This window comes from Lepidochelys olivacea (assembly GCF_965140295.1).
Source record: "Lepidochelys olivacea isolate rLepOli2 genome assembly, chromosome: 12".
Lineage (NCBI taxonomy): Eukaryota > Metazoa > Chordata > Testudines > Cheloniidae > Lepidochelys > Lepidochelys olivacea.
The window spans coordinates 30,130,599-30,151,651 of NC_140422.1; the positions used below are offsets into that span (position 1 = coordinate 30,130,599).

The following is a 21,053-nucleotide window of genomic DNA, read 5'->3' on the forward strand; positions in this document are numbered from 1 at the left end:
GTCTGTTAGGAGGCATCAAAATGGAAAATGGCACCAAATGAAACCAGTCCCATCGCAGAAGTGTGGTTACAAAGAGAAAGGTACAAAAGCCAGATCTTGTTTCCATTCTAAGCTCATGGTGTAATTTTCTGGCATGGGCGCGGGAGGGTTAAAATTGGATTCAAAACAATATAGCCAGTTGAAGGCGGAAGTGAGTTGGAGACTAGTAAAAGAACTGGGTTCCCTATGTTTCTGAGGGATGAGGAATTCCCTCTCAAGCAAAAATGGCCGATGGCAGCGAGAAAAGATGGCCTGTGCTTTGAAACACTGGAGTGGGATTCAGCAGGCTTGGGTTCAGTTCCTGGCTGTGCCCCAGGTTCCCTGGGTTACGTTCAGGCATGTCATTTACCCACTCTGTGTTTCGGCATCCTCCTCCATTTTTCCCCCCCTTTGCTTCGCTATCTGCTTAGTTTATAAGGTCTCTGGGACCAGTGCTATCTCTTGCTGTATATTTATACAATACCTCGCACAACAGGGTCCCCGTCTTGAAGCTTCTAGGAGTTACCATAGTATAAGTAGTAATAATGTCCTTTCCTGAAAAACACCACTGAATGGACTTCCAGTGAAAATTACATTCATCCTTATGTGGAAGGATGCCAAGACTCACAGGGCTATCTAGTTATCCTAGTGTAAATAAAAGCTGATTACTGATATTTATTATATATCACCAGGAGTTCTATTTGGAATGAACAATAAGTGTGTTTATCCATGAATGATCTTACTAATCATGCAGGCAGTTTACAAACGCCAACCTTTGGCTAGAAATACAGCAAGGGTTTGCTAAATTCAGCCAGACATCATTATTAGACTCACAGTGCCAGTTCTTGCCTCCAGGTCTCTGTGAGATTACACAGGCGCAATCAGAGGCTGAATGTGGCTTATAAATATGTCTTCTGTACATCTGTTTTAACAAAATAACTGTAGGGACAACTCTATATTCAATTCCAAATGTAAGCAATTCAGTGTTTATCCAATATCTCCTTCCCCAGCCTCAAGAAAATACCATTTTTCCATGTTAATTCAGAGCATTTAAAGCCCACTGTGACTAGAGATGTAAAACTCAGACAGTTTAAGGCACAGATCCTGCAAATAGCTCCCCGCAAGCAGACTCCTGCACCCACGTAGAGCTCCATTGACGTCTATGGAATTCTGCCCAAGCCGAGGAGCTTCCATCCACAAGGAGCTGCTTGCAGGATCTGGACCTTAGTTTGTAAGGGGTCCTGTATATTTTGGGCCTAAGCCGATGAGCCCTTTGGTTTCAAAGGGAGCCCTATGTACAGAGGCCTTGCAAGAGTGGGTGGTTAATTTGTTCTGACTCACTCTCCACATCTTGCTTGTGAATAATAATAACAATAATAATAATAAAAAGCTTAGTAAATACTACACATAGTTGTGCCTGCTTTCTTGTCACAACCATCTGATAGAAGTGAATATCCATCAGACTCTTTCCCCCTCTGCTTATAGAGTGCGTTCACTCATAACTTGACCCAGCTGATTAGAAACACTTACAAACATCTCACCTAGCCTGGAGAAAGATTGTAATGAAATCAGGCAAAAGCTGAGCTTGATATGAACGTTTTGCAGAGCTCTGCTTCCAGCCTGATTATTCTGCTTTCAGTGGTACTGGGTGCAGAATGGTAATTCCATTTCACAGGGGATTTCAAGACGTCCAAATTTTGGTTTTGCTCCTATTGAAAACAAAATTTAAAAAAATTCAAAATTCTGTGTGACACAGAAAAATGGAAATGTCTCATGTCGATAACTTCAGAATAAATTCTTCCTGGTGGGAAGAAAGGGAGCCACGAGTCTGGATGCCTTGGGAGCCATAACTGAGCAGAGAGCCCCAGAGCTTGGGACACCCAGAGCTTTCAGGCTCCCAGCTTCCCTTCAGCCTACCAGAACAGGGAAACTTGGAAGATTTGGGGTCTGTGACTCTGAAAGCCTGGGCATGTTTTGAAATCTGCCTGGGTTTCGGAGGAACTTACCTAAAAATGAGCTGTCTCCACAGAATATTTCGATTGTGATGAATCAGCAAACTGAAGAAAAAAATTAATTTTTCCAACCTGCTCTAGTTTTCAGTTAGACCAGGAGTAACTATTGAATTAGTCTCATTTTAAGTGGGAGAAGAATCAGGATTCATTTTGTGTCTGACTTGCTCCTTGTTCCAGGCTCTACCAAAGAGCAACGTGACTTTTCTTTCTTAAATTCAGACCATCATGTTGTGAATGTCAGCCAGAAGCAGCGGCTGCAATTGTATTTCATAGCTCAGGAGAGCTTAAGCAACATGACCAGTTCAAAATACTACAAGATATTTCATACTTTCTAATGGATCATGCTAGAAGGAATACATTTAAAAAAAAAAAAAAAAAGCACTGGTCAGATTACAGGGGCTCAACTCCTCTGCTGTAAAATGGCAAAATTATCTTAAAAAGGCGTTTGAGTAAATGACACAAACTAACCTCAACCATGAAATATCTTTGAAAGTCCTTCCTCATCCCTCATTTAACAGGCATCCAATCCTAAAGTATAGTGTTACTAATAAAAGAGGTGGAGTAGGCATGTTTAAAAATGCAATATTTGTCTCTCACACACTTATCTCCTATTGTAAGCTTAGCAAGGTGCTCTGGCTATTGGAGGTACACTAGGCCTGATTGTGCATTTTGAATGCCTCCCACTGTGACTTCCTCACTAGAGCTACAAAACCCTGATATAGCAGCACCAAACTGCCCTAGTTGTTTATCAAGATCGAACATTTGCAACCTACCATAATTCTTTCTTCTTCTTTTTTTTTTAAGGTAGGCATAACATGCTGCAGAACTTTTCCAGTAGAAGGAGAATTGTGGTACAGGATTAGCCCAAGGCACCTCCAAACATTTTCAGAATCTTTAAAGAAGATATACAGATTTTTAACGCCATGCCCCCAGACCGTACTTCATAAAATTAATGCTCTTCAGAACCCACATGCTATGCCCCCCACCCTGGGGGAAAAGATGTCAAATACAAGTAGCAAAGAGTGTGCTAATCAACTTCCTTTTCAGTATGGTATTTATTTTTGTGTTGCATGTGCCAAAATTCTATTCCAAAGGATCAAGGGCAAAGAGGATTGTCAACATTACTTATAGTATTTCTATGGAAGGACTAGTGAGGATAATCATATAGAGGGTGAAAGTTTGCTTATTAGAGACAAAAACTTAGGGAAACTATTATGTAAAATCTCTAAGCTCAAGCACATGGCTGGAAACATATATTTTTCATTGTACCTTAGGGTCCCAAAACACAGTTTGTCAAATTAGGTTGATCCCATTGTTGTCAGTTCTCCTTTAAATTGGAAATGGTAAAACTGAGAGGATGATTGTCATAAATATAAAGGGAAGGATAAACACATTTAAAATCCCTCCTGGCCAGAGGAAAAACCCTTTCATCTGTAAAGGGTTAAGAAGCTAGGATAACCTCGCTGGCACCTGACCAAAATGACCAATGAGGAGACAAGATACTTTCAAAGCTGGAGGGGGGAGAAACAAAGGGTCTCTCTCTGTCTGTTTCATATTTTTTCCAGGAACAGAAAAGGAATGGAGTCTTAGAACTTAGTAAGTAATCTAGCTAGATATGTGTTAGATTCTGTTTTGTTTAAATGGCTGATAAAATACGCTGTGCTGAATGGAATGTATATTCCTGTTTTTGTGTCTTTTTGTAACTTAAGGTTTTGCCTAGAGGGATTCTCTATGTTTTGAATCTGATTACCCTGTAAGGTATTTACCATCCTGATTTTATAGAGGTGATTCTTTTACTTTTTCTTCAATTAAAATTCTTCTTTTAAGAACCTGATTGCTTTTTCATTGTTCTTAAGATCCAAGGGTTTGGGTCTGTGTTCACCTATGCAAATTGGTGAGGATTTTTATCAAGCCTTCCCCAGGAAAGGGGGCATGGGGTTTGGGAGGGGAAAGACATTTTCAAGTAGGCTCTTTACCTGTTATATATTTGTTAGACGCTTGGTGGTGGCAGCAATAAAGTCCAAGGGCAAAAGATAAAATAGTTTGTACCTTTGGGAAGTTTTAACCTAAGCTGGTAAAAATAAGCTTGGGGGTTTTATGCAGGTCCCCACATCTGTACCCTAGAGTTCAGAGTGGGGAAGGAACCTTGACAGTGATAGTTACTCTTCCGTAGCTTGACTGCAGCCTTAGTAAGATGAATATCTACATGTAAATGGTGAACATAAGAATGGCAATACGGGGTTTGATCAATGGTACATCTAGTCCTGTCTTCCAACAGTGGCCAATGCCAGATGATTCAAAGGGAACAAACAGAACAGGGCAATCATCAAGTGATCCATCCCCTGCCATTCAATCCCAGCATCTGGCAGTCAGTGGCATAGGGACAACTAGAGCATCCCTGACCATCTTGGCTCTTCAGCATGTGTGCAGTGTGCCCTGTCGTTTAATAGCATCGTCATCAGCCAAGTGAAGAGCCGGTAGTCCCCCGTCAATGTAAGTCAGCAGGCACTCGTCAAGGATATGCAACATAGTCTGAAGTTGACTGCACCCCATCTGAAGAGAGTACAATTGCCCTGTCCTGTTTGAAACCGGTTCACGGATGACCACAGGTGCCTTGGCAGGTCAAAACCTAGTGGGCAGATGGTTGGGTAACGAGATGATTAATGACTGTCATTGCTGACCACTCGTTATGCCAAGCAGGTTTCATCATTATCATAACCTGTGGTGGCATAAGTGACCATAAAGGGCATCTGGAAGACCAGCGAACTGAGGGGTGATTGAAGAGATCTGAGTACAGAGGCGAGTCTTGGCTAATAGCCATTGATGGACCTATCCTCCATGAATTTATCTAATTCTTTTTTTAATCCAGTTATAGTTTTGGTCTTCACGACATTCCCTGGCAATGAGTTCCATAGGCTGACTGCATTGTGTGAAGTACTTCCTTTTGTTTGTTTTAAACCTGCTGACTATTAATTTCATTGGGTGACTCCTAGTTCTTGTGGTATACGTAGGGCTGAATAACACTTACTTTCTCTCTTACACCATTCATGGATTTTATAGACTTCTGTCATATCCCCACTTAGTCGTCTCTTTTCCAAGCTGCAAAGTCAATCTTCTTAATCTCTCTTTATATGGAAACTATTCCATACCCTTAATCATTTTTCTTGCCCTTCTCTGTACCTTTTCCATTTCTAATGTATCTTTTTTGAGATGAGGTGACTAGAACTGCATGCAGTAATCTAGGTGTGGGTATACCATGGATTTATATAGTGGCATTATGATATTTACTGTCTTCTTTCCTAATGGTTCCTAACATTCTGTTAGCGGTTTTTTTGGGTTTGGTTTGTTTTTTTGTTTTTTTTTTACTGCCATTGCTCTTTGAGCAGTTGTTTTCAGAGAGCTATCCATGATGAATGATATGTATAATAAGAAAAAGGGCATACTTTTTCTGTGCAGAAAGCTGGCTGAAAATAGGAAGATTTTGCAAAAAAAAAACCCCAACATTTTGAAGTTTTCTGTTTTGCATTTTCCATGAAACTTTCAGGAAATTTTTCCATGAAACTTTTGTCAAAGTCATGTTAAGAAGTTTTTGTTTCTCAATACTCCGTTTTCAGTCAGAAAATGTATTTTCTGTAAAGCAAGAAAAATAACTTTATAAACAGTTGATTAAAAAAATTCAGTAAAAAGTTATGTTTAAAAAAGACATCAGAAAATGTTGCAAAAATGAGAAATTTCTGTGAAGTCTACAATTTTTCCTAAAAATGCTGTTTTTGACAAAAAGACCAAAATTGGAAAAAGAAACACTCTCTGTATTCTCTCCAACCCTCCTTTCTTTATTAAGAGATACCATTAACTTAAAACCATGTTAATTTCTTCATACACGAGTTAAGTAATTTCAGGTACTACACCAGCATTTACAATTTCATATCCTATTCTAATAATAACCATTGTTCTGTGTTTTGTTGCTATGTGAAAAACCCACCCAAATGGAGGAAAATGACTGTACCAGGAAAAAGTGATATCCTGCTTGTTCATAAGGGCCCAGATCCCGAAGGTACTTAGGTGCCTAACTCCCACTGGTTTTAATTAAATCAATAGAAGGTAGGAAACTAAATATCTTGTGAGGATCTGGGCCTTAGAATCCTAAGTCTCATTGACTCTCAGTGAAACTTTAGCTCTTACTCAGTGCACCCAATGTAATTTTAAGTAAATGAGTCCTCCACTGCTCACATGTTTATAGTGACACAAGCTATTTAAGAGCTTTCAAGTGTTTAAGAGCTTTCAAAGCCTAAAGATGCACATCATACAGGTGAGCATAAGATCCACTGATCATTGTGGATTTCCCCCAAAGTACACTCAAAATTCTGGCCTAAGACACTGGCAAATGCCCATAGTAAACAAACTGGAAAAAAAATAGAAATATTTTTCTGGTAATCCTTCAATAATCATCATTTTAGGTCAGTATGTAAATGTCTTTCATGCAAAAGTATCATTTTAAGTGGATGCTGCCCTTTAATTGGAACATTTTACAATAGCTGAATTCACTTCAGAACACCATTGTGAAAGGGATATATGTGTGGTAGTTTTTCCAGTATAATTTATCACTTGCTAAACTAATTTTATCCCAAAAGAATATTTTTCTGGATATGCGTGGGTTTACATCTGTTTTACTGTGTGACTGTGAAATGTCTAACCAGGATAAAGAAAGTTTTGAAAACTGCATATGGCCAGCCTGGGATTTTATTGTATTATGAGTGAATTGGCAGGCAGAAATCAAGTAACTGATTTTGTCCGTGGAACTGATATAATAATATATTTGCAGGGTCAAGCTGTTGCTCAGCTCTGCTCAACGATCCCCAATGTTACTGTTTTTGGAACAGCTTCCTCTTTCAAGCATGAAGCAATCAAAGATTCAGTAACTCACCTGTTTGACAGAAATGCAGATTATGTCCAAGAAGTAAAGAGGTAAGGATTTTGTTTTGATTATCAAGTAGTAGCTAGCAAATTACTATGAAAACAGTGAGTTAAGCATATCTATGAGAACTGAATAAACAGGTTGGTTTTGGAACAATCACAGATCTAATCTAGATGTTCTCTAACTTTCTAATGAAAAGATAATTATAGCAAATCAGTACTTCCCTCTTCCTTTACGATCCAACATGGGCTTTATTGAGCATGTTCACTTAGATGCCTGCTACAAGCCAAAGGAATTAAATGAAAGAGAACAAAGAACTTGACTGGGGGGGATTTAATCTCATATTATTTTCCTGTAGCCTGATAGTCTTTTATTATTGCTGTTCACTAAGTTGTTTTTAGTAGATTTGGTGCAATTTCTTCAAAATGTTCGGGAATTCTCTTGTGTGATTCTGTCTATCTAGGTTCTTATATTGTGCAAACCACTAGTATCTTGAGTTCTATGGTGTCTGGTTGGATTGTGAATACTTAAAATTTGTCTGTTTGCTTTAAGGTTAGATTCATTTGGTGACCTCCTGAAGTTGTCACCTAGGCTTCAGTGATTCACAAATGCTTGCAGTTTTTTGGGTTAGTCTGATTAGTGTTGGCTGCTAAGGGATACATTTGGTAGGGAAAGTAAAGAAAATCTTCTCTAATTCTAGAAACAAATATTTGATGTTGCTGTTTTCTAATTCTACTTTAAAAATAAAGATGTCTTGACTGCACTGATGCACTATCTCAGTCAGCTGGAGGGAGCAACAGAAATTTCTATGTCCATTGCACATGCACGCACTCCAGTAGCATGTTGTGTGGGTTCTCCATAAGGTTCTCCATAAGGGATGCTGCATCAAAATATATGCAAAGTTTTTAGCTTATATCACCTTGGATTGGGATCAGAGTGGATCTCATAAGCTAAGCAGGCTCAGCGCATAGATGGGATGTCCCCAAAAAGAACATAGGCCACAGGAAGTAGTGTTGGGTATTCGACTGGTGACATGCTTCCTTCTCAAGTCATTGCTGCCACAGCTTGGTGTTGGGGGAAACCATGGGAACTTTTGGAGGAGTGGCTGTTGAAGATCCTGTGGCACTCCTCTGTAAAATCAGGGTGTTTAGTCCCCATATCCTGACATAATTCTAGTGTGAGTAATTACATTGTGCTTCCCACAAGTATTCTCTGCATTGTCAGCTGGATACAGTATTCATCACTCTTTCATCCTACATGGGTTGAATAGTCTGACTACTGCTAAACACCCCTGTGGCAGCTGAAGTTGGTATGCTGGGGTATGCATGTGAGTGCTCTGTATCACCCCCTTAACACCCTTTTTAACTCCCATTAAGTTCAGTGGCAAGACTGTCCCTGACTTCAGGGGGAGTTAAATCGGGACTGTAACAAAGGCCTTTTTATATCAGAAGAAAATTTCACTCAACACGACATTTCCTTAGATCAAGAGAAGAGTTGTCTGGCAAAGGGTATCTGCCCAGCATGACCTCCTCAGCCCTGGACTGTTGATAGGACCTCACTTCCCCCCACTGGAAGCTGCTGGGGCTGAATTTTCACTGCCAGTGGGGAGCTGCTGTAGCATGATGATCCAGCTCCTCTTCACTTCCCTCTGGGAGCAGCTGCAACAGACCAGGAGTCAGCTACCTCCCACTGTACTAGGGCCATTTGAACAAACGGGGAGAAAATGTTCACAGAATTTTTTCACTGTTCAACATTTGAAATTTTGAAGAAAAATTTCATCAGAATTCAAAACCAGCTCCCGTTCCTTATCCATGGGATGCTGACTTCTCCTGTGCTCAACCAGAGGAAGATACAATCTCCTTGGAATGCCCCACTGCCTATTGTGGTAGATGATCATTGTTCTATTCCAAGGGATTATTACAGTGGAACCCAGTTATAGTGGAGAGAAATTTTGCTACACGGAGTCCATTAAAATGCATGGCAGCACTTTGTAGCTTTCACTCTGGTTTACTACTAGTGGATTTTCCCCTATGATCAGTCCACAGGGACTGTGATTTGGGGCCATTTGGAATGGAAGATAAAACATACATGCAAAATGTTACATTTCCTCTTTAGGAAGACTGCTGTGACTATGATGGCAGGGTGATGAGTGTGTCACTGAAATGTAGGTGGAGAGCTGTGGAAAGTCAAAATGTCCATCCCATGGGAAATTCCAATATTTTGAATTTTTGGTTTGGTCTCAAATCAGAAAATGGAAAACGTTGATCTTGCAGAAACTGGGTTTTCCATTGGAAAAAACATTTTGATGGAAAATCCCTGACCCGCTCTAGTAGATAGACGGCTTGGTTGCCAGAGGGCAGTGGCTCTACTTCAAAGCCTGCTTTATATCAAAATCCTGCAGTAACAATGACTGGGATGATGTTTACAATAAAGATACATTCACTGCCCTGATTACTTCTGAGAGGGTACGTTAAGTATCATTAAAAAGAAAAGGAGTACTTGTGGCACCTTGGAGACTAACAAATTTATTTGTGCATAAGCTTTCGTGAGCTACAGCTTCATCCGATGAAGTGAGCTGTAGCTCACGAAAGCTTACGCTCAAATAAATTGGTTAGTCTCTAAGGTGCCACGAGTACTCCTTTTCTTTTTGCGGATACAGACTAACACGGCTGCTGCTCTGAAACCTGTCGTTAAGTATCATGTGTTTACAAATGAATGCTCACCAAACTGCCTAACTGTAGAGAAAATTGTGTGCACTGTTTTAGCAGTGCCAGTCCCCAGATATTAGAGAGACAAGGTGGGTGAGGAAATATCTTTTATTGGTCCAAGGCCTGTTTGGTGAAAGAGACAAGTTTTTGAGCACGCAGAGCTGAGCAGACCTGAAGAAGAACTCTGTAGCTCAGTAGCTAAAAAAGATATTACCCACCTGGAGAAATTATTGGCCCACACATATCAGCAGTGTCTAACTGTTACACTACTAAGGGAAGAAGTCTTATGTTTTGTGGCTCTTTGTCATGTGTTTCCAGCAGACATTTGAGAGCTCTTTCTCTCTCTTTTCTGAGGAAAATGAAAGATTCTTTATAGGTCATAAAGCTTTCTCTGTTCTCCGACTTTGTCTAATTGCAGTTAGGCAATTGCAAGAGGTAGGGTCATCACAAGCTAACAGTTGCTTTTGGGGAGTAGAAACTGTTGACTGCACCTTATGCCTTTGACAGTCCCCAGGGTATAATTATCGTAGAATAATGTACCAGTGGTTAGCATAATTGTTTAATTAAAGAGAACTGGTCAATTATTTACAACTACTAGAGATATTTGCTTGGTTATAAAGTAAAATAGCAGGTTTTAGTCAAACTGGAGGCAGGAGCTCACAGGTTTAGTTAGTGCAGAGAAATGTGAACCCAGACTTTGTTACTGGCACCATTAGAGTAACTAATAATTCTCTCTCTTTTCTTAAAATAGCTCTGAACGTTGTCAGGTTATATTTTGCACCTGAAAAAAGATAGTGGTTTTTTGGCCAGTAAATACTGAGCTATGTTCAGAAATGTATGCTAACAAGGTTATGTATTGGAACCATATAAAAATTCAACTCCTCTGTTGCACAAATTGTAACCATATTCTGCCCTTGGATTCATGTGGATGGCTCCTATTGACTTCTCTCTAAGCTTGGTTTGACTCAGTGCAGGAACCTCATAGATCAAAAATCCAAAACGGAATTCTGTCCATGTTCTGATGCTTAAAAACATACTATCTAAGGAGAAGTGAGATAGAAAATGACCCGTTTCCCCTTTTTTATTTTGTCTGATGAATGCAGAAGCAGACCTCCCCTGCCATGTGACACCCATTCACACTCAAATTTATACCCACAAATCTTTCTGGTATGCTGCAGTTTTTGTGTAGGCCCTTCCATAGAAGGATCTATTTGGCTATTCAACCCTTGCCAGGCTGAAGAGCGTATGCTGTTCGAGTCTGTGCAGCAAAGCCCGAATGAGCACAAACTTTAGGGCTCAGATTCAGTATGAATTGCCTTTGATGAGGAGGTCGATTGTTCTTCTACCAAATGGACAATTCTTTCTTAAACTTGGTTGTAGCTAAATGGAATTCTAACATGACTGGGCGAAGGGACACAGATTGAGCTATGCTGGAACAAACATTATTTAGCTAGATAAGGACGTTATGTAAACTAGAGTATGACATTAGATCACTGTTAAACAACCTCAGCTGCAACCTCAATTCTTATCCAGGCTAGAGCATGGTTGTTATAACCATCTGTACTGGCTGGCCAAATTATTTTAGGATCCTGGTAGGCCCATGTTGAGCCATCAATTGAAAACTCTTAAGATCTATGGAGACAGGGTCAAAACTGTTGAATTGCAGCCCCTGTGGAGTTTGCTGTGTAAAAGTGAGTTAGCACAGTGGTTTTCATTGTAGTTTTAATGACCAAAGCCTAGACTGTACCTCTACATGAGAGAAACTGCGTAGGTGGTAAAAAACTCTGTAAGATTCCCCACTGAGTTTTTTTTGAATTCTTCTATCTGGGTGGTTGGATTTGCCCTCTTGTTCATAAAGCAAGGGGTTGACCCCCACCCCACCTCCACGCGCCTTTGAATCCTCCAAATTAATGTGCAAGATGCAATGGAGCCCAGGATGCCCCAGTTCTGCCCCTATGCATCTAGGGTGCCTCCAACCCCACTGGGCACTCCCTGACCCCCCCCCCCCCCGAGCCTCTGAATGCCTCCATGATGCCCCTTTAATGCTTAAAGTAGTTTTCACATTGAAGAGGGGACAATACAGCTCAAGGCTGTATTCTTTACTACAATACACATTCCACCAGCCTATGCATGGATACCCAAACCCATGGAGGGGTCTCCACAGAGACTAGGGCAGGAGTGATGGTACCCTGTGCCACCCTCCACAAAAAAAGAGGAGACCCACCCATGGATGATTCCTTCCATGTACACAGGTGAAATGTATACAATTTGGCTCCAAGTGAAGTTACTATCTGGCACCAGCACTATAAATCTTTTTGTACCCTAACTTATTTAGGTTCTTTGATAACTGTGAGTGCCTGCCATCATTATCAGGAGTTACAAATGTAATATTTGTTTCTAGTGTGGAAACTATAGATTTCAAGTTTCCCTCTGAATATGCATGGGGGATGAATCGAAGTGTATCATGTAGAATTATTTGCTTCCCTGAAGAAATTCACATCTAACAGCTGTTTTTATAAGCACCAATACATCCCCATGTGTCTGAGGATAGACTCAGCCCTTAGTCACCTAAGTAGCATTTTTGCACTGGATTGCCGTCTCGCACTGGCTTCCCACTAGTATAACTATTGACCTCAGTGAAGTTATTCTTGATCTACACTGGTGTGAGAAAAGAATTGAGACTGTTGACTTGAATGAAACATGAAGAAGATTGGGCTGTATTGTGAGCAAACACTCCCACAGCACTTCTGCTGCATGGTCGATATCTTCTATGAAGTAGACCAATGCTGTTATTACATTCAGCTGTTCATTCCCATGATCCATGCTCTAGTCTTTCACAGGCCTCTCTGATCTGCATAAACTCTTCTTGATTTATTTTCATAACCTCCCTATTTTAGATTCCCATCTTGCCCTGTAAAATAGTTGTAGTGATTAAATAATGATTTTCTCTCTCCCCCCCCCCATTCACATAGTCTCTGTGCCAGAGATTAACAATATATAATTTCTACTTTCTCATGTTCTGCTTCTTTCCCTCAGTTGTTCTGGTTACAACACTGTTGCTCAGATAGATAAACATATTTTTATCATCCTGTAATATACTATCCCAGTCGAATCTCAATGAAGCCAAACTTCTCTTTCCTCCATAATTATCTGTACCACCTATAGCATTCTGACCACTCCACTATACTCTTCTTCCTCATTCATTTTTCCAGAAGAAAGAAATAAACAAAAATAGTGTAAAGGTAACCAATCATTTACTAAACACTTGGCTTTCTTTGACGCAACTCCTTTCCCATCTCACATATGTATGTTTAAATCAGGCCAGATTCTGACATCTTTACTCACACTGAGTAGTATGTTACTCCACAAATAGCCCCATTAACTTCAATGAGATTGATTGTGGAGTAAGATACTACTTAACATGTCTGTGTGTGGCAGGGCTGAGACTCTAGGCCAAGTTTTTCAAAAGAGACTAGGAGTACTTGTGGCCCCTTAGAGACTAACCAATTTATTTGAGCATAAGCTTATGCTCAAATAAATTGGTTAGTCTCTAAGGGGCCACAAGTACTCCTTTTCTTTTTGCGAATACAGACTAACACGGCTGTTACTCTGAAACCTGTCAAAAGAGACTATTGATCTTGGCAGGTTTAGAGTAGCAGCTGTGTTAGTCTGTATCCGCAAAAAGAACAGGAGTACTTGCAGCCTAAGGTGCCACAAGTACTCCTATTGATCTTGTGTGTCTCCATTGTTGCATACCCAAGTGGAGACGCCTGGTTTTCAGAGCGTGAATGCTAAGCACTTTTGGAGAATTAGGTGTTCTTAAAATGGCTCCAGTTGTGTACTTTGTAACTGAGATGCTCAAAATCACTAGTTGCTTTTGCAAATCTTAACATTAGATAATAAACTCTTCCGACTCCTCTCTAAACTGCCTTTCAAACTGTGGGTGCTATGTAAACAATAACCCTATAGTAGACCAGTTAAAAGAAATGCAGCCTTGAGTCCTGTTGCAGTGTGAAATTTACCCTCCTTTTGTCTTAGAATCTCAGCAGAAGGAGTAGATATCGTTCTGGATTGTCTGTGTGGAGAAAATACTGGAAAAGGCCTCAGTCTTCTCAAACCACTTGGGACTTACATTTTATATGGTGAGTAAAAACAAAACAATTAGAAGTTTATTTCAAAAATACCAATATGCCAACCTCTTCTAGCAGCATGGGGACACCCTTTAAAAAATCCAAGCTACTACATTCTCCCTGGGGAGTATGAAGAAATTATCTGCCATGTTACACTTGGTCAGTTCAATCATTCCTTTTCAAGAGTCTCTGAGGATCTGATTCATAGGCTAAAACATTAGGAGAAGCTAGTTGCTACAAAGCAAGTTGTTTTTTTCAAAATATTCAAAGGCAGAAATGGCTCTGTGGTTCAGATAGTTGAACATCACTTGGCCACATAGATGGAATATGTTTGGGGAGCGACTTTAGATGTCTTATTCCTCAGGCCACAGGAAGCTAGCAGTTTGGCAGAAGTAACCGTAGTATGAAGCATGGAACTATAGAAAGAGAGTCATTCAGGAATGGCTTCATTTGGTCTGACACCAAGCAGTGCAAGCTGAATCCAGACTTCTAAATCTCACATTTTAGAGCCTGAGCATGTATCACTGGCCACTCAGCGTATTTAATAATAGAAATTGCTTCCCTATAACTCTGCCTACGTGCCACATAACTTACTGCTAATGAAACAGCAACATCCCCAGCCTCTGTGAGAGGAGAGTTAGATACTACATATCTCTGAAGACTGAGAGAGGGGAAGTCTATATGGTTATAGCTACCACCTAGCTGCTAAACTATAGTGGTAGAGAGGAAACTGTAATGGGGAGGAAGAGATTTGCTCTCAAAATACCTAATATTATCTAGTCTGCTTGTCTATGAACATCTGTTTGAGAGGCTGAATTGGTGGTTTTTCTGATCTCAGAAATAATGAAAGCTTATCTGTCATTTGGTATGAACAAATCTTTCTTTTGTTTCTGAAATGTGTAGGATGCTATCAACTTGACTTCTTTGATTGCTGTAGCAATGATAAAAGGAAGGGCATCATTGTAGCTTATGCAATTTGGAAAAAAAACTAAGAATTTTTCCAAAGCACAAATAGAAATGTTTTTATTTTTTTAATGCAGACAATTAAATGGCCTCATTCGTTGGCATGTTATAAGGGGTGTTTACATGTACGTGATCTCTTTTTTTTCAGGTTCATCTAATATGGTTACTGGGGAAACAAAAAGCTTCTTTAGCTTTGCAAAATCAGTAAGTATAGTGCTCCTGTGGTTCTGTTATACCGCACTTATTAGCATTTATCTCCTAAACCCATTATTTTTAGCAGCTTAGTTCATCTTTACCAACACCAACCTAATTTGTCTCCATTTCATCATTTACTAACTCCAGTATATAACATCACACTAGTGCAAACGAAGAGTGGTAAATGTAGCTTGGACTGATATGTTTTTCTTTTGGTATGACAGCTAGACAGGAGTCTGCTCTGTATGCAATAAATATTTGAGTTGCCAATAATCTGTATAAAGTCATTTTATATCTTAGACAAAACTAAACCATCAGTTTATTTTCTGAGCTGGTAATAGCATGTTATATCCATTATACAACTGTACTCCCAGGGGGTTCTTTCCTTCTCTAATATGGATGTACAGTGATGTGAATTCAAGGATCTACTTGGGTCACAGGGCTCAGCTGATGTTCTGTCATCTCCAGGTGTACAGAAGAGTCTTAGGAATTAATTGAGCCATACAGGGTATGTCTACACTGCAATGTGACTACAGCTCATGTAAACATACCCAAGCTAGCTTTAATCTAGCTTACTCAGACACCAGAGCAGTGAAGCCACAGCAGTGCATGAGTAACTACCTGGTTTCTGGATGGGCTTGTTCAGTCCACACTGAAGCATGTGGTACCATGGCTTCACTGTTTTGGTACCCCAACTAACTAGATTAATGCTAGCTTGGGTGTGTCTACACAAGCTGCAATCACAACCCATGATTGAAGGATAGACACCCATTGAAATGTGCTTATGGTGCTGTCTTACTCTTTTCACTGATGTGAACAAACTAAAAGCTGAAGTATTAATCAACTATTCCCTGGCCTATTACAAGTAATGAACAAAACTGTTCAGACAATTCACAAACATAAAAAAGGCCAAATCTGTCATTAAATTGTTTGCAAGGAAAAGTTCAACCAGCTCAGAAAGTGATTCCTTCAGATATGAGAAACAAGGACACAAGCTGCTAATCAGAGACCCACCACACACAATTTGTCTGCTAAAAATTCATCAACACCATCAATACCAGCAACTCTTTTTCCCAGAAGAAATTAACTTCAGATATCTCTATGGAGCTAAAATGAGGATATATCAAAATCCCCAATAAGAGACACTCAGAGACTTTACCTCTCTATCTCACATAGCGGCAAGGGCTAAAATGTGCAAAGATACTTGTAATTAGATACAAACATAGACCTGAAATAGTCTGAAGGAATTCCTGTCTCCGTTAAAATCTGTATTATCTTCAAAGAAAATAGCTACATACGAACATACAGAAAAAGATATTGTGGGTGCTGAAACAACCTGGTCTTGCTAGTTTGACATAATGGGGACAATCGGGAAATGCAAGACCAACATGTCCATTAAGTTATTCTGTTGTCTCTGTTGCTGCCTTGGTTTGTTTTTGAGCCTAAGACTAGGCAAGTTTCGCGCTGCACATGTGAATAAGTCAAGGAGACGGGTCACCACATGTTTTTTAATTGGTAGAGTAGACAGCCCTGGTAGAAATTGCAATTGGCTCCCATTGGTCCCATCTAGAGCAGCTACTGTAGGTTTTGGAAGAAAGCAACAGTTACATTGGTTCCTCGAGCTACTGGTTCTCCATCTGAAACCAAGAGAAGCCCAGAGAATGAGACTTGTTCTAGGATACTAATGCAATCCACTAGGAAGGGCTATACTGTTCCATAAACAGATACCAAGGTTTTAATCTAAGTGTGCTGCACATTGCAATTGTCTTGAAACCAGGTTCCCTGGAGCTAGCGTGATAACTAACTGTATGGAAGTTATAGGCTAAAACAAAAGCCTTGATCAACATGTCCAGGCTGATGTTACAAAGTCTTAAACCAGAATGAGTCAATAATAGCTGCTTTGTAATGGGTACTGGAGGGAATAATGCCACCTCTGGAAACTGAAAAGGCAATCAAAGGGAATATTTAATCAAAATATTAAGTAGGGCATTGAATTGTTCATAAAAATGTAAACTGCTTTTTTACACTAATCTAATTAACCCTGTGAAAATTAGGTTACCAAAAACCATAAGAATTTTTTTAATTAAAATTTTGCCCACTAGAATAAAACTCGCTAAGATGTGAGATCTCACTTACAAGATTGCCCTGGGGCTACAATAGACAAAATAATGTCATTAGAGATAATACACAACTCCCAAAAGTTTCAATGTACAAGACTTCAGCAGGAACTAGACAGAGAGGCAAGAGCAGCAGTAAGGTTTACATAGTATGTTTGGTGGGATGGGTTATAGGGAGGGAGTAGGGCTAAGGGGTTTTACAGAGGGGTTACATGGCTTCCCTAAGGTAACAAAGGAAGACTGTGGCAGAGCCACAAATAGAATTCAAGACTCCTAAATCCTGCCCCTTAGTCACAGGATTATCCATCCTCCCAGCTGTCTGCGTTTGCACCAAAACCCTGCATTTGACCTTCACAGGCTACATGTCTGTCTACCCCATTTCTCTGTGCAAACCTTGTGGCTAAGACAGCTCTGGAAATCTTTGGAATTTGGGCACGAAAACCAAACAAGTGTATTTTATGCCCATTACTCTACATCGGACAGTTCAGTTTTCTGTGCAGCTATTTTCTCATACTGTGTCTTTCTGCTGCTATTGTTCACACTTTTATTTCATGAATCCTCTCTCCTTCACCCTAGCCCTTGAGCTGTCAGCAGAACAGTGCCTCTGTATTTTTGCTTTGTTTTTTCTTAAAATCCTTGAAGTTAGTGGGCTTTTGATCAAGTGCTGTGTCCTGTTTGCAGAGAACCTTTATTCTATGTTTGTTTGTTCTCCCATGCGAGATGTAACCTGTTTGCATACATTGTAGCATTGTGAACCCTTTTGTCTATATGTTAGTTTGTTCTTGTAACCTTCATGTCATTTGTTCCTTTCCAGTGGTGGCAGGTTGAGAAAGTGAACCCTATCAAGCTGTATGAAGAGAATAAAGTCATTGCTGGATTTTCTCTGCTAAATCTACTTTTCAAACAGGGCCGAAGTGGCCTAATTAAGGGTATAATGGACAAACTCATAACCCTGTACAATGAGAAGAAGATCAAGCCTCTGGTTGATTCATTATGGGCCCTGGAAGAGGTAGGAAAATAGTTATTTTGAAATATGAAATCAGACTTAGTAAACTATTTACAGTAATTAATTTATCCAACACATTTTGCTTTTACTTCTGTGCATGAATTGTTTGCCAAAACCCTGACAGTCTCACATTTCTTTGTTATCAAGAGTTATGCACACATTTCTACAATGAATAATTGTTGGTTTGCAGAGGATCTGTTCCTAGTTTGTGCAAATACTCCTAATGTATGAAGTGATGAATAGTCACATGGTATTCTTTCTATTACCTGATTGGATGAATTGTCTAACTAGCCAATGCAGCATGAATTGCAGATGTTAGTTGAATACAACTCAGAATCTGCCTTCAGTGAATAGCCTAATACTTTACAACGAGACTCATTTCATGCCTATATTTGTGCTAGATCAGTCGAACAACTCAAATGTTTGCAGAAAGTGAATACACAAGTGTTGCTGATCTGGGCAGATCAGAGTTATCTTCTGATTTGAATGAATATTCCGGGACACATTTTTCGATTGCTTGTTCAACTCTGTTTAAAGGATTGCAATCAATCTAGCCTGCTGATAATAGGATAGTTACACACCCCTACTTAACCAAGCCACTGTTTTCTGAAAACTCTGCTGTCCCTAAAATGTTGTTAGAAAAATAACTCTGGTCTTCTTAGCAGTCTGAACAGACATTTTTTATTATTCATTTGTATTACAATACCACCTCAAGGTTTAATTTTGCCCTGAATTTGTTTGTGAAATGTACCAAGTTTGACACACAGCTAAAATGATTGCTTCCCCCAGCTCTGTTGAATGTGAATTCTAGTTGTACAGTTGCTATTGAAAAGGTACATAGGTTGGCTGTGATTGTGCTGGTATTACCTGGCATCCACGGTGAAAGTAGTAACCACCAAGCTCCGTCAATGTGTGATATCAGCCAAAATTCTGGATGCCTCATAATCAGAGTTCAGACAGGGCACAGCACAGAGACTGCTCTAGCAGCACTAAAAGACTCCCTCCGCAGGCTATGGTCACTGGTAAGATCCTCATGTTCACGCTGCTGGATCTCTCTGCAGCCTTTGACTCAGTGGGCCACAAGGTAGTGCTAACACACCTATGTGGCTTAGCAGGAGTACTTGGCCCAGCACTACAATGGCTCCAATTGTTCCTCTCCAGTAGAACTCAGAGAGTGGTGATGGGTAAATGCTCCCCTTCTTGAAGGGCCTCATCTATCCCAGCTTCTCTTCAATGTCTATTTCAGACCACTAGCAGAGATAGTGAGATGCCAGGGTGTTGGAAATAATAATTTTCATAATAAGTTCATTTGGGTTTACCACAACTAAGTTTCCACACGAGTATTCCTTTATTAGTTCAAAGGCCACTTGATGTTTGTTACATCCAAAACACAAATATAAGCATATGCACACACCTCTGTTCTGTACCCTTGCAACAACAGTTACAAGCATTGGCCAAAATACTTACAACCGGATCAGACTCAGGAGACACCTTTCCACCATGACGTGACTCCTGATGGGCAAAGGAAAGCTCTCATAAAGAACTCCCAGAAAAACCTTGTTTGTAATCGTGTATAAAAACCAAGTTAAGTCATAGCTGGTTATGGGACTTTTGCTAGAGCCAGATGAAAGCTTAGGGCTGAACCCTATCCTCTGTTCCAGTGCAGACAAGATTAATGACTGGGGCTCTTTCTTCAAGGTTTTCTTATCTCATTTTGCCATATTTCTCCCTAACTACTGAGCCAAGCATTTCTTTATAATAAACTAAACAAACCAGTAATTTACTGGTTTCAGAGTAGCAGCCGTGTTAGTCTGTATTTGCAAAAAGAAAAGGAGGACTTGTGGCACCTTAGAGACTAACCAATTTATTAGAGCATAAGCTTTCGTGAGCTACAGCTCACTTCCTCAGATGCAAGTGAGCTGTAGCTCACGAAAGCTTATGCTCTAATAAATTGGTTAGTCTCTAAGGTGCCACAAGTCCTCCTTTTCTTTCAGTAATTTACTGCATCCGATACCCAGTTTTTAAAAAATGTAATAACCTCAACCCAAATCTTAAATAACTCTGATATTTCAATGGTCACTACAAGTTTAACACAAACAACCTTGTCATGATTTTATTCTTTTTGATTACATTCCTTGGGCCTGTTACTCATACTACCATCCAAACTCAATTTAAAACCATAGTTCACTCATGCCTAATGTGGGCCTATACTCCTACACATGGGCTTAGCTGCTGCCAGTATGCTGATAACACTCAGCTACATATCTCATTCTCAACTGATGCAACCACTGCCATTACCAAACCATCAGAATGCCTACAGGATATTGGTTCTTGGATGAAGAGCGGCTGGCTCAAGCTGAACCCAGGTCAGACCAAAGTGATACTGTTTGAAAGGGGAAACAATTCAAAGAACTGGACAGGACATGGTGTTCACCTTCCAGTGACAGTGCACAGCCCCCATTCATCAAAGTCTCCCTTCATTATGTTGGGATGACCAGATAGCATCAGTTCCTTAAAAGTCTTTTTCCACCTGCTGCTCACTAGGAAACTTTGTCCTTTCCTCCTGGATGCAGACCTGGCCACAGTGTTCCATGCATTTGTCATGTCTGGCCTGGGTTACTGTAATTCATTGTATCTGAAGCTGAATGCGAAGATGACGCACAGGCTCCAGGTGGTAAAGAATGCAGTGCCTGCTTTCTGCCTGGCTCAGGCTGCCATGAGCACATCAGGCTTCAAGTTTCTCCACCAGCTTCCAGTCCACTTCTTATGCCAGTGTACAGCCTGATTTTCAAAGCAATTAATGGATCAAGCCCCAGTTATATCAAAACCCAATTTCAGTCTATGAACTCCCATGACAGCAGCACTTCTTTGTGACAGTGCAGCTCACAAGGCCCAGGACGAAGCATGTGAGATCTGGGGATAAAGCATTTTCTGCCAAGGGGATCCAGCTATGGAACAATCTTTCTGAGGAGCTCAGACAAATCTAGAG

At 40.2% G+C, this 21,053-nt stretch overlaps 1 protein-coding gene across 1 annotated transcript in view; it reads left to right on the top strand.

Moving 5' to 3' along the window:
- Nucleotides 1-21,053, top strand: part of VAT1L (vesicle amine transport 1 like) — a 90,359-nt gene that overhangs the window by 26,057 nt on the left and 43,249 nt on the right. The window contains exons 4-7 of the mRNA XM_084644506.1: nt 6,853-6,995; nt 13,692-13,795; nt 14,895-14,950; nt 17,873-18,067. Coding sequence (XP_084500632.1) covers nt 6,853-6,995; nt 13,692-13,795; nt 14,895-14,950; nt 17,873-18,067 — 498 coding nt within the window. The remainder of the gene's footprint in view (nt 1-6,852; nt 6,996-13,691; nt 13,796-14,894; nt 14,951-17,872; nt 18,068-21,053) is intronic.